This window comes from Patiria miniata, unplaced genomic scaffold (assembly GCF_015706575.1).
Source record: "Patiria miniata isolate m_02_andy unplaced genomic scaffold, ASM1570657v1 HiC_scaffold_6, whole genome shotgun sequence".
Lineage (NCBI taxonomy): Eukaryota > Metazoa > Echinodermata > Asteroidea > Valvatida > Asterinidae > Patiria > Patiria miniata.
Genome location: NW_024037073.1, coordinates 1348125 through 1361867, shown reverse-complemented (window position 1 = coordinate 1361867; position 13743 = coordinate 1348125). Strand labels below are relative to the sequence as shown.

General features: G+C 39.4%; 1 protein-coding gene across 1 annotated transcript; it reads left to right on the top strand.

Moving 5' to 3' along the window:
• The first annotated feature begins 999 nt into the window (after positions 1-999).
• Positions 1000-12922, top strand: LOC119743374 (pleckstrin homology domain-containing family A member 8-like). Its single transcript, XM_038219763.1, has 9 exons — positions 1000-1475; positions 3899-4088; positions 6704-6973; positions 7778-7863; positions 8500-8555; positions 9215-9345; positions 10076-10143; positions 11398-11459; positions 12233-12922. The coding sequence occupies exons 1-9, from the start codon at positions 1460-1462 to the stop codon at positions 12416-12418; spliced, it is 1065 nt and encodes a 354-aa protein (XP_038075691.1). The 5' UTR covers positions 1000-1459; the 3' UTR covers positions 12419-12922.
• Positions 12923-13743: the final 821 nt, after the last annotated feature.

Sequence of the window (13743 nt, the reverse complement as noted above, 5' to 3'; positions counted from 1 at the left end):
CCAATTTAACCAGAGTTATGAAGATCTGATGAGAGAGGCCTACAAAGGCCTAATATCAGAAGAGGACCTGTAAGTACCAGTAAGAACTAGATACGTTAACGTAACCGCCCCCCTCCCCCCCCCCCAAAAAAAAAAATTGGACCGCGGCCGGCGCCACTGAAGAGATTCTGGTCTACTTTATTTCCCGAAAGATGCCCCCCCCCCCCAAAAAAAAAGTGGCTGCAGATATGAAATTGATGTTGCAGTGCCGGGGGACAGCGAGAAGAATGATGCGGTGGAGACGAGGATGACTTGTCACAATCATGGTCCTCTGCCTACTGGAGCCGACTGCGGCACGCAGGTACCTCATCCCGACTTACCGAATTAAGGGCGTGACTTGCATGTGACGCCTGCCGCGGCCGGCTACTATTTATATACGGAGAAGGGGCAGGAAAAGGCTGCGGAATGGTTCGTCGAGTTGTTGCTTTTACTATACTGTAGGCCTTCAGCTATTTATGAATATCTGAAGAAGACATTTCCACACGCAGTGCGCAAGTTATGTATCCAGTGCAGATTTTGCTGACTTACTTACAGGAAATGGAGATGAGGATCAAGGGCGGATCCAGAATTTTTGGTCCCCCCAAAAAGTGGGTCAAAAAATTACGGCGTGGGGTTCGGGACCCGCTTAAGGGCCCCGAAATTTTTTTGGATTCTAGATGCTCTGTGGTGCGATCTGAGGCAATTTCTGACCACTTTAACCAATGCTTTTTTGAGGAAAAGATGGTGGTGTACATGTACTCATTGCCTGCCTTTATTGCGACGTCACATAAAAAAAAAAAAAATGGTTTCGTTTGGGGGGGGGGGCAATGGCCCCCTTTGCCCCCCCCCCCCCCCCCCCCCCTGGATCCGCCCTTGATGAGGATAGGAGCGCCGATCACCCGTGACATGGTCACCGGACAGGTCACGTGCGAAACGCCACTGTCTTGTTATCACGTCACGGATCGGAGACGGTGTTTGTTATGTACAGCTATACTAGCACTCAGCAGGCAGGAGACGGCGCGGCGACGGCCTGATGTTTTTCTTTTACTAGTACTTGGCCTATCAATCAATGCTGCGCGTGCAATGGCGTACGTGCCTACATGTGCACATATGCAGTGTAGCCAAGCCAATAACATCTTTCACAATCTTTGATATAGCGTTGATAACTAGTTGTGGATTAGCGAAGCTGCGGATTGCAACTGCTTGGAACTGATGACATCGTACGTCAACGTATAGTCGCTATAGTATAGGCCTACTTGAGTTTGGTGCCACTTGCATGACTTGCGGTAGTACCGTACCGGTACAGTGACAGTGCTAGATGTTCCGAATCAGTTGTCATTCCTGCGTGCCATGCATCGATTCAACAAGTAATCGGTCGCTTGTATAAATCGGATGGTGTGTCGACAAGTCTGAACTGAAGCAAGGGAAGGCACTCAGCAGGATGGGTGCTGTCACAGGTAAATTATTTGCTGTGCTATTTCACCTTTTAAAATAGCTGGCAGTATTTGGAAAGAATGTTGCAACCTGATCATCATGCCAATTTCACCTTCATATGTCATCTCAATCATGTCAATAGAGGTCAGTCATTGCAAAAATGTTGAACATGAATCTGGGACTGAGAAAAAGTTCAAATTTTGTTATAAAATACCGTGAACATTTTCTTGACTCTCCAGTCCAAATACTTTGTTCACAACCCACTTCGGTAGCTCGATTGATGATTACACGTTCAATTGTTGTGCCGGGAATCCTGGTTTGAAACTGCTGCCGCACTGCTCAATGTTTTTTGTTTTAATTTTATAATTTTCTTCACTGTCATATTTCTCTGTTAATTACATTGTAAGTAGAATTCCTTTTCTTCTTCTTAATCTGTGGCTTTGGATGATTTTTTTTTTATAAAGGGAAATATAAAGTTTGAGGACCATTTGGTTGAATGATTGTCTGCTTTCAACAGCCAAAGATCCTTTTGCTCACAAATTCAGAGGAAAGTAGCCAGGAAATGCCTCAGATTGCACCACAGAGCATTTAGAAGCGATTCCACGCAGTAAGGCATCACGCTCCGGGCTCACATAAAAAGTTCCACTTTGGTGGTTAGACACCCCCCCCCCCCCTCCCTCCCCCCCCCCTCCCCCCAGTCTGGGATCAGGGAACGGGCCTTGGATTATTAGCGACAAGGCATGCACATTAAATGTTTCAAGATAGTATAATCAAAAATCCAAAACAGCAAAATGTTAACCAATTTTATGCAGGTCTCCAAAAATGATAAAATGTACGTAGGTATAGTTTGCTCAATAACCTAAAAGTTTGTTGCACTTCAAGTAGCAATCAGCTCAGCTGACTGACTGCACGATTCCTGTAAACAGGCAGACCTTGACCTTACACACAATGTACTGTGCCTTGATACTGTGCTAAATTTGATACTGGCTGACCCGAAACACAATAATGCATTGTTGTTGAGCTTGCCATATGTAGGCCCTACACGTATGCGTATTGCGAAAGAAAAAGTTCGAAATATTCTCCACATACATGTATCTCTAGCATGTATGAGCAACACAGAGCTAAGCATGGAGTTACTAGCCAGTGATGCCAAGAACAAACTAATACATTACAAAAGAAAATTGTTAAAATGTATGAAGGCTATATAAAGCAGACTTCATTAATTGGTGGAGTTTGCTTGGTACATCTAATTCTGTTAAACAATAATGGTGTTCACCAACAAGAACCATTGAATTTGCAGTTTGTTTTATAATGTGTATTTTATCTTGATGTTAAAGTTTCAGTTGAGGCCTGTTAATTTAGTTTTTGAAAAATAACATGCAGCATTCACACTAGTGCTACAGTTGTTTCTGTACAAGTCATAAAAAGATATTACTATAGCTCTGAAAACAAAGACAGGTGTTTTGCAAAACACTACAAAAAAAGAAAGTCCACACTCATTGGTGGGGTCATAGTTTTGAATCTGATTGTCATATGATGACGTTATTTATAGACTTATGTGGAATTGTGTTACTGTTAGCTACATTTTGATACCCCTTTCGCTACCAAAGACTGTAAATTGTAGCTAACAAAATTCCCCAAAGGTCTATATATAAATGATATCATCGTAAGATGAACAGACTTTACAATTTACATGTATGACCCCTCCAATGAGTGTCAACCTGTTTTGCGGCGATTACATTCTTGCTCCATGATCTGATAGGACTAATTTTTCTCCAATCTGTGATGCAAATTTATGAGAATACAAGGGTACATTGTCCTTGCTTTGTGTGTTCAGCTTCTGATAAGGTGATTAAAAGCAAAGCTGCTGATCAGATATTGCATAAGAAGTCAACAGTGATTAGGGGACCTGTGTTAAAATCTGTATACAGGCAATGTCACAGTTACATTGGTGTATACATGGGTTGCCTGTATATTCTGGATTTTTTACTCGGGTGGAGCCTCGTAAACCCTGGTCCCTACCAGGGTTGGATGTTACCCGTGTAGAGTACCAGCACCCGATTTCACTTATGTGACGGGTCTTAAGTTACGATGAGTTTAATGAAATCGGGTGTAGACCCATGTAGAAGCCGTGTTTAATAGGTTTTTTGCGAGTGAGAAAAGGGTTCCCTATTAAAAATCTCCAAGTTAGACGACAATTTTTAAAGTATTTACTAACAAAATTGGAAATGTTTCTCAGTCCCAGATTCATGTCTTATCATCATTTTTGCAATGAATGACCTTCATTTAGATGATATAAGGAGGAAAAAAGTGGCATCAGGTTGCAACACTTTTTCAAATGAAATTACCTCGCTTTCAGTTTAATATGGCCAACTTGTCTATTCAGGTCCTGAGTGTCAAAGAGTGTGAAAGAAATCTTCTTTTCTTTCTTTTTTTTTCCCATCAGATGGAAAATATTCCCATGGGAATGGAAAAGACAACAATAACGACAGTGCACCAGGATCCAGTAACTTTAGTCGAGTGCTCATCAGGGGTGTGTTGGTGTTCATTCTTGGAGGTTTGTTTTTATCCTATACAACTCGGATGTTCACTGGATCCAGCGCCATCACTAAAAATGAACAGGCGCAATTTTGGAGGTACGTTTTAATGCCTATATGGGCTGTTTCAGGAGAAGGATATTTACGTTGTTTTTTTTTACAAGTGTTGTCGTAGTCAAATCATATTGCGGTTAAATAAAGAAATATTTCCTCAAATCCTTTTGTTTTGGAAATTTTTATTGGAAAATACAACGTTTGCTTTGATGTAACTTTCAGAAATGGATGGATTTGGGGGGTTTGTATTTTGTAGCAAAAACTGTTACACTGACTTGTTTGAGGTTTTGTGCTTGTACAATTAATGTAGATGCTGGAAAAACCAAGAAAAACAATCACGTTCCTGTAGTCTGGTTCCCTGAACCAGGCTCCACTGTAAATATCTCACTTTTTTGTTCTGAATCATCAGGGAATAAATATAACGGAAAAGTACTGTTGTGTAGACATGTACATATATGTATTTCTTTTGGCGCGCCTCTTCTAGAACCTTGTGAATCAACCATGTAAAATGCACCAGTGTGTTTTGAACTGCATACCTTGTACATAGGTCATTCCACTGGGTTGGGAAGCAGTGCATGTTACATCCATATATTTGGTTATATTATTAAAGGTATCAATGCATTCTAAACAATTGCTCAACATAATATTTGTCTTAGGGTGTTTCAATACTTGAGAAAGTTTGAAATTATTTGAAAGTATTTTGACAAAAATATGAGCAAAAATGTATTAATTCGGACGTAACATTGACACCGTGTAAATGTTAATCCAAATTTTCTTTTTTTGGCCATTTTTTACATGTATGTAAAATATTTCACAAACTGACATTGCATATTTACAACTGGACACCTAAGCACCAGAAAAAGCTTTTGTTTTGGTATAGTCGGGGTTCAAATATAGCAGAAACAATACCTCAAGTGTGGATGTAACGGTGTAAAAATCACTCAATGGAAGTGTGACATTTGGGTTTTACACCGTGTCAATGTTACATCCACACAACCAAGCTTTCATATCTGCTCCATTTGATACCTGACTACCGTAACAAAAGCTTTTCTTATTGTGTTGCATCTATAGTAAGAAGTACGCAAACTGAATTTAGGTAATGTTTTGCAGAAATTTTAAAAAAAGGTACAAATGTCATATTTGGACGTAACACTGATACGGTGTCAATGTTACGTCCAAAATGACATTTTTTGCTCATCTTTTTGGCAAAATACATTGAAATGATTTTAAACTTTTCTGCAGTAATGAAACGCACAACAACAAATATTATGTAGGGCAACTGCTTTTTCTTATTGTGTTGCATCTATAGTAAGAAGTACGCAAACTGAATTTAGGTAATGTTTTGCAGAAATTAAAAAAAAGGTACAAATGTCATATTTGGACGTAACACTGACACGGTGTCAATGTTACGTCCAAAATGACATTTTTTGCTCATATTTTAGGCAAAATACATTGAAATGATTTCAAACTTTTCTGCAGTAATGAAACGCACAACAACAAATATTATGTAGGGCAACTGCTAGCAAGGCATTCATACTTTTCTTAATATGGTCATATGTCACACATTGTTCCCCAACCCGGTGGAATGACCCACATACATGTACATGTTGTATGTATGTGCACAAAAACTGCAGCAATGTACAATGTAAGTTAAATAGGTGGGTGGTCTAGTAACAAAAAACATCTACTCTACCAAAAGGTGCTTGTCCCCACTCAGGGAAAAATTAGAGATAACACATCTTGGGTTCTTCAGACCAAGTTTGACCTTGTCAACGTTTTCTGTCAGAAATTGAAACAGAAACCTAGATGCAACATAATAATCAGTGTTTGTTCTGTGATTATCTTTTATTGGTTCAGTGTAAATAACAATTGTGAAACCACCCCTTCCTGGAGGAGGGTGTAGAAATGTATTCAAACAGAACGAGGGCAAAGATTGTAGCTAACAAGCCAGCTCAGTTTCGAAAGGCTAGAGGATCAATTGATGGATCAATTGTGCATTGTTCACGTGCTGTGTGCCCAGGTTGAGGCTAATAACAAAGGAATACATTTAGTACACAATAATTACATTTTATGAAATTTCGCAGAATGTGTGTATGTTAAAGGTACTGTGTAATATACAACGTTTGCTTTTGCTGTAATTTTCAAAATGGACGGATTTGGGGGTTAGTATTTTATAGCAAATATTAAACACTGACCCCTCCTATCGTGGTCGTAATTTTGTGTTTATGGATGCTGGAAAAAAGCAATGAAACACTGTTCTTGTAGTCTGGTTCCCTAACTAAATTTGGTCAATTGGGGGCAATAACAAAAAAGCAAAAAAAACGGGTTTTTTTTAAGTACATGTAAGTCGGCTAAGCTTTCGTTGGAAATTGATACAACGATTTCACTTTTCTTGAAAGTGACAGCACCCCAGGTGCCATGATTTCACATGATGCTTGGGACTATTATTCACTTACAGTCAAGTAAGGTGTTTTATAGTTTGGTAGTTTGTTTGTTGGGTGTTTGTAAAAATATTGAATATATTACTTTGAAATTCCGCATTTTTTTTAAAGTCCATTGCCTGCCTGACCGTCTATGGAACATTTGGCCATGCAAATTCGTAGTCAAAATAACTGTTAGACTTTGAAAAGGCTTTTATCTGTCTCCCTTTCTCACTCTAGAGTGGACAGTCTCACACAGACGGAGATAGTTGTCAACACCCACAGACGCACTCAGCCAGAGGCAACCGGTCTGAACCGCAACAAAACTGTGCCATTGTCACAATCAGACAGTGTAGAAACTGATAAACAGAATGTTACACAGGGTACGGGGCCAGCGAGTGATGACATCATCAGGCCCATTACTATGGATAAACATAATGACAGCAGCATTAGCAGCAGCGGTCGAGGCAATGATGCAATCCAAACTATATTCTCAACCTTACAGTTATCGTAAGTGTTACAGATCAGCTTGATTAAGTGGTCATTATTTGCCAATTCAACCATTTTTTTCAATAACCGTAGTTAATTTGATTAAACGTACCCCTTGTTCTTCAAAAATTGATTTTTTTTCTCCATTCTAAAAATCTAAATTTCAATTAGAAATTTTTGTTTTAATGGGAAAAACCAACTTTATTCTTATTTCGGGCATCTGCAACCCCAGAAGAAAGGGCTTTCATTTTGCACACATATAAACAGACCCTGTGAGAGTCGAGTTATTGTCTGGCAGTCAATAATTTGAATTTTGGGAAGAAATAATTCAATAACTAAACGTCGATGGATTTTTTTTGTTCGATGTCTCATTCATAAGTGAATTGCTAGGAAAATAGCAATTGAAACAACAAATCTATTTTTCAAAGTGAAAATCGAAAATATCACGACGAATGCATCTTTAAGTCATAAATTTTAATTTAAGTCCAAATAGATAAAATCGTGAATGGTATTACTTTGAATGGTATTACAATTTTTATTTGTAGTAAGCCATAGACTTCTTTATGACACATTTCATATTCTTCTATATCAATATCAGGAACTTTAAGATTTGAGGTTGAAATCATCGTAAATTTTGTAAAAAAAGTCCCTGTGTCATATCAACAAAGTGGAGCAATGTTTGCACCACAATTTCAGTCACAGTTCACAAAAGTACTTCATGAAATTTGGGCAATCCGTTTACATTGACATGTTGTTATTGAAACAAAATCAGAATGAAGTGATATTTTTTGGGAAAAAGAAATTGTGTTTATGTTTCATCTTCAGATATACGGACATCAAGCTTGGAGAGGATAACGGGATACCAACAGTGCAATTTCTTGACGTCAGTGAAGCGCTGAAACCATTACTAGGTACTGTCAAACATTCAGAGGTATTCCCAATTAAAGTAATGAGATGCAAGCATAAAGAACTGATTGAATCTATCTCGGCTGTGTAGAATTTGTTTCCCTGAGACAAATAACTATAACAAATTATTACAGACGAATAATTACAGCAAAAGGGCATTACATGTACTTAGCTCCATTACATGGCAGCAAAAAAATTATTTCCGTCTAATAACACTGAGCAGCATAACAGACAGGAACAAGAATAGCATGCTCTGAAATGTCTCTCAGTTCTTCAACGTTGAAGTGAATGATTGATGCAGCCAGATTTCAATAAACTGTTGCCTTCTGGCAGAATGGCTTGCTTTAATGGCACAGAGCTTGTGCCAAGCTTTGCCAGTTTTGCCCTAGTTGTGTGACTTTCTATGGGATCTCCCTGCCATTGTACTTGTTTGCAACAATGCTATTATTGCTGTAAAACAACAAACTGACCACTGCCCCCAAATAAAGACAATGCAAAATTTAGACCCTGCTAATAACATTTGGCAGGATAGCTCATTTGGTAAAGAGCCATTGAGTTTGATATCGCTTTTTTTTCTTCTTTTTTTATCCTGTTTCAGGTAGTTTTCTCTGTTAATTCTGTTAAACTTTTTTCCTCTACAGATGCAGTAGGATCTTCCGTGAGTCTCATTGAAGGTGACATAGGAGGCAATGCCCAGGTAAGTGTACAACTCACCACAGTTGGGAAAAATGTTACCAAACAGCATCCAATACCCAGTGGCGTATCTGGTTCATTAGTGTGACGTCATCTCAATTCAACCATGCATACTTCACATGGTGTAGCATAGCACAAATGGAACCGGAAGTTAACGCACTTCCAACGTTTATCTAATGGGCGCTAGTGATCAGTGGAGCATGCGGGTGTATTACCTTTTACTAATGAGCTGGATAGAGCGAGCTAAATAGATAATTTTGCTTTGTTGGGGGGGGGGGGGGAGGGGGGCAAACAGCCTCTCCATGTTGGAATACAACCAGGATTTGTGTTCTGGTCAGCTGGCCGCCGCAACATAAAGGGGGGGGGGAGGCTGGACATAATCTGGATTTTGGATATGCTGTTCAACATAGACAATATTGGACACCATTGGGCAATATAGGTGGCGCTCTTCATTGCATCAAGTCAACAAAGCTGTGAAAGTTTTTTTCTGAGGAGGGAGGATCAGTATGGCACCATGCCCCCCCCCCAAAAAATATGCTACTGCTGACACCCCTAAAAATGCAAAACATTGCCAGACATTGATTTTGACATTCTGTTAATTCCACATATGACAGATACATGTATATATCCCCTATCAGAATGTTTACTCTACTTATCTTGCAGAAACTTAGGAAGTGTTATGATGAGACCCCAACTCAGTGCCAAACCATTCAAGACATGTTGACCTATGACATCAAGATGGGCAGAGCGGAAGAGGACGAGCGCTCGGTGGTATCCCTTACGTGGTTCAAAAGGTGAGGGAAGTGGATCAATTGAAGTAATTGTATTGTAACGAAATCCCTTAAAAGATTCAGCCACAAATAATTTATGGTGAATAAATAAAGATCAGCTACTCAAATTAACAACTGAAATCAATTGATTGTTGACTTCCTCAGTTGCCACGCAAGACTTTTTGGCGGGTTTTATGTTTTAGGTAGAAAACATTTTAAATAATGGCAACAATATTCACAGGCCATGTGCACAAGAAACATACAAATCAGGAGAAAAGGAACGGCTGCAACAGACCAAAGGTTTAAAAGGCAAATATACAAAACTTACTTTACAGAACCAAAGTAGAACACAGGCACATCCCATATATAAGTGGTCGGGGGCAGATCCAGGCATTTTGGGAGGGGGGGGGGGTGTCATGCCCGTCAGATTTTTTTTCATGTCCAAGTTTGCAGACAGGCGAACATAGGTAATGTAGCACATTGTGACTGATGCACTTATTGTTATAAGTTTGTGTGCGTGTCAGAGCTGGAAGGGGGCGGTACAATCCCCAACACCCCCCTCTGGATCCACACCTGGTGGTTTATCTGATATGAAGGGTGTGCAAACTTCACTGGCTGTGTGTCTAATGTTTTGGACAGATTAAATATTTTCCAGGACAGATGCAAGATAACATAGCAAGGGGAAACAGTTTATAACAAAAAAGTTTGATCTGGTACTCAAACTCAAGGGATTTACCACTTTTTTTAATTTCAGAGCTTTTGAATTCATTAAAAAATTAATGGTCTACATAGCAAATGGAGCTGAGCCATATGACGCAGCTAGTAAGTATTTCATTTCAGTTGACTTAAAAACTAAGAACATATCCACATCAGGTTGTACAGTGGAACGCCGCTTTACCAAACATCGCTATACCAAACATCATCCTTGGATCCTGATTTTTGTGTACAAAACATGCCAAACATTGTTGCTGACAAATTTTAACAGAGGAGCGACAAGTGGCTATTATTTCCTTAAGGAATATAAGGGAAACACCACCTGTTGCTGTAGGTAGTAAACTCAAATACTGTGTAATTACATGATTCAATAGTCGGCATGTGTTCAAAGTCGTCTTACAGTAACTACCAGGGCGTGCAGGGTGAAGTTATGAAGGGCACTTTAGCAACGGCAGCTTAAAATCGGTGTCCCGAACGATAGCTTTTACGAACCATTTCTGTGGATCCTGCGATAGCAGTGTTCCACCGTATCAGAAGTTCTCTTTTGTCCACAATTTTGTTCATTCCACAAAACAGCACTTGGTTGTTTTGTAATTACAAGCGGGAAGTTTAATCGCTTGTGATCACAGACCTGAAATGTCATGACCCACATCTGGAGCACTTGTCACAGTACGTGTAGTTATAAAAAGCGTTCCTCCAAGTATAAAGCTAATAGCCCTTATGCATTGCAGGTACTTCACAGTGTTTTCTGTTGTTTTAAAGAGGTTGTGGAATGCTTGAAGACATTTCCGTCATTTTTCGGGTACATGTAGCCTATTAGTTGTGATGAAATAAAAACGTCTATTTGTCATGAAACGAGTACAAAAGGTACTTTTGAGAGCTGTTTTTCAGGTCCTGTTTCGACCCGAACATGCAATTTGTGTAAAAGTCGTCATTGGGGCAGCAAACAAAACATAGTAAGTCGTGACGTAATAAACAGGACTCGTTTATACTACGCTGCATCGGGAGTCTTGTTTATTACGCCATGATTTACTATGTTTTGTTTGCTGCCCCCAACGACGACTTTTACACATATTGCACGTTCGGGTCGAAACAGGACCTGAAAAACGGCTCTCAAAAGTACCTTTTGTACTCATTTCATGACAGACACAATAGTCGTTTTTATTTCATCACACCTTAGGCTACATATACCCGAAAAATGACGGAAATGTTTTCGAGCATTCCACAACCTCTTTAATTTAGCGGCTGTGAATATATAAAAACAGTTTTTTTCCTGCCTATCCTCAGTGCATAAGGTCCATTCAGTTGATTTTGTGTGTGTGATTGGTCTCCAACATTTCGCCAATTTTTTTTCTGCTCCAGAAGCGGCATACGAGGAAGTGCTAAGCAAGCATCATGGCTTTGTGGTCAGGTTCTCTTTCAAGGTAAGTTAAAGATATAGTCCATCATTTGTAATTTGTGCATTTTGTTCGTTTGAAGCAACAAAAGTGTTCAAAATCTAATGAAGGATACTGAACAACTAACCTGATGAATTTTCAGCTCAGCTTCAGCTGTATATTCCGAGAAAAACAGCATTCTAGGATCTCAATTTCAAATCAAAAGTTGCTGAATCATGTTTTGAATTGTTTGAATTGCAGCTATACGCGATGTTGCGCACTGATCCGACGAATTATAGAGGGCGCGCGCACGTGTGCGTCGTGCCAATGCTTGCGCGCGCTTTGCCGAATAACAAAACGAACTACTAATTTAAATTTCCTTCGGTGCGTCTCAAGAAGCACCGTTGGAAAGGCCTTCTTTCGTTGATTACTTCAAAATGACAGCTTGCCAGAAAAAGTTTGAGCAATACGCGCCAGAGAAAGCGGTGGAAAATCGGGAATTAACTTTTTTTTTAATCACAAGTTTGACCGAAACGGTCTGAAACTTTCACATGGGATAATCGATATATCGAATACTCTCAATATTGGATTTTGATATATCTATTATTGACAATTTTGATTACTGGGGGAAAACAGCTGTGCATATCCTCTATTGACTGGCAATCAGCAAACTTCTCCCCCTTCCCCCATCCCCTGTAAACTTTTTAAAAGAAATTTACGTTGAACTCTGAAAGTACGGGTGCAAGAATTTGACACCACCTAATGCATTTTGTTAATTCCTGAAATTGTCGCTAATCTTTTGGTGAATCGTTTTTAAACAGGGCGCTATGAACCTATTGCCATCTAGAGACAACTTCTTAAAGAATCTCGTCGTTAACGAGGCAGATCTTGCCAAGCCAAGCTGGAAAGCCGAGGTCACGGCCGACATGAAGCAATACTTCCTGGGCATGGAAAACATCCTGAGTATCCTGAGAGAATTTTTTAAGGAGCACAAATTGGAAAACTGAAACATTGCTGTCTATGGGAAAAATTTGCAGCAACCGCTGATCTCGATTGGCACCTTGGTACAATAGAACATCGCTACAACATACACCACTACACCTAAGTTTGGCTGTGTAAAAATCCTCGTTGGCCCAAAATTTCTGCACATTTTCAGGTCTTTATTCAGGCATTACGTTATCTAAGAGCGCCTTTATGTTAATAATGTTAAACTGTTTCATGTTGCTATTTCAGTTTTTCCAGACGTGCCATTTAGTTCATATTATTGTTTGTTTCATTTGATATTTGCCATGGAATATCAAAAAACTGGTGTCATAAAACGTATATTTTGATGGATTTGGTGTATCCATGAAATTTTAAGCACAAGTTTAACCCTGACTTTCCATAAAGGTACAAATACTACTCGTATTAAACTGCGGCAGTACTATCCTATATAAATATTGAATGCTTCGAGTGGTGTAGTAAAACTAGCCTCCCGAGGTGATCCATGGTTCGCCGAGGGAAAATAGAATGGTCCATGGATCACCGAGGGAGGCTAGTTTTACTTTTCCACGAGATAAAGCATTCAATATTTGTTTTATAACACTTCACCCACATATTCTGCTTGATTTTAATATTTTAAATTATTTAAATCTGAGCACAGTTGAAATAAACTTCAATTTCAATACAAAATTGGTGGAAAATGTATTTCTTTTCCAAACTACCCCTTCACGAAATGTATGAACCCAAGTCTGCGGCACGCTCTCTTTGGAACAATACGCGCTACGCGCAACGCGCACACCAGCATCCATTTGCACACAAATACTGCGCCGTGGAAATAGTACTTTGGTTGCTAATGGTATAGTACTTTGGTTGCTACGGGTATAGTACTTTTGACCGTGCACAGAAAGATAGCAAAATTAGAAAGTAACATGTGACTCGCTCTCGGCCAATCAAGACACAGAATCTGTGGGTGAGGTGTTATAAAGCCTATTAGTGTATAGTAGTTGTAGCACTTTTTTAGAATTTGATACTACACCCAAAATAAATTATGTAGTACTTTGTGCGTGTAGTTTATGGCTGGTGCAAAGACGAAAGAGAATTTGTTGTAGCGTATAGTGCTTCACCCCAAATTAATTCCATGGGGGTTAGAAGTCCATAATGAACTGATAGATTGAGGAGTGATGGCCCCTGGAGTGGATCTGGAGCGAGATATTTTTCTGGCGAAAGTTTGTGTTCTATGCACGCGCGTGAGAAGTTGGTTTAGCACGTTTCTTTTCAACGACTGTTTCATCAAGCGGTAAAAACAAACATGAAACAGCCATCAAATTGGTGGTTTTGATGAGTGTTGCTT

Bases quoted from the DNA above. Each gene is read 5' to 3' on its own strand.
- LOC119743374 (XM_038219763.1), top strand. The intron at 8,556-9,214 runs GTAAGTGTACAA...CTTATCTTGCAG, and splicing joins ACATAGGAGGCAATGCCCAG to AAACTTAGGAAGTGTTATGA. The intron at 10,144-11,397 runs GTAAGTATTTCA...TTTCTGCTCCAG, and splicing joins TGAGCCATATGACGCAGCTA to AAGCGGCATACGAGGAAGTG.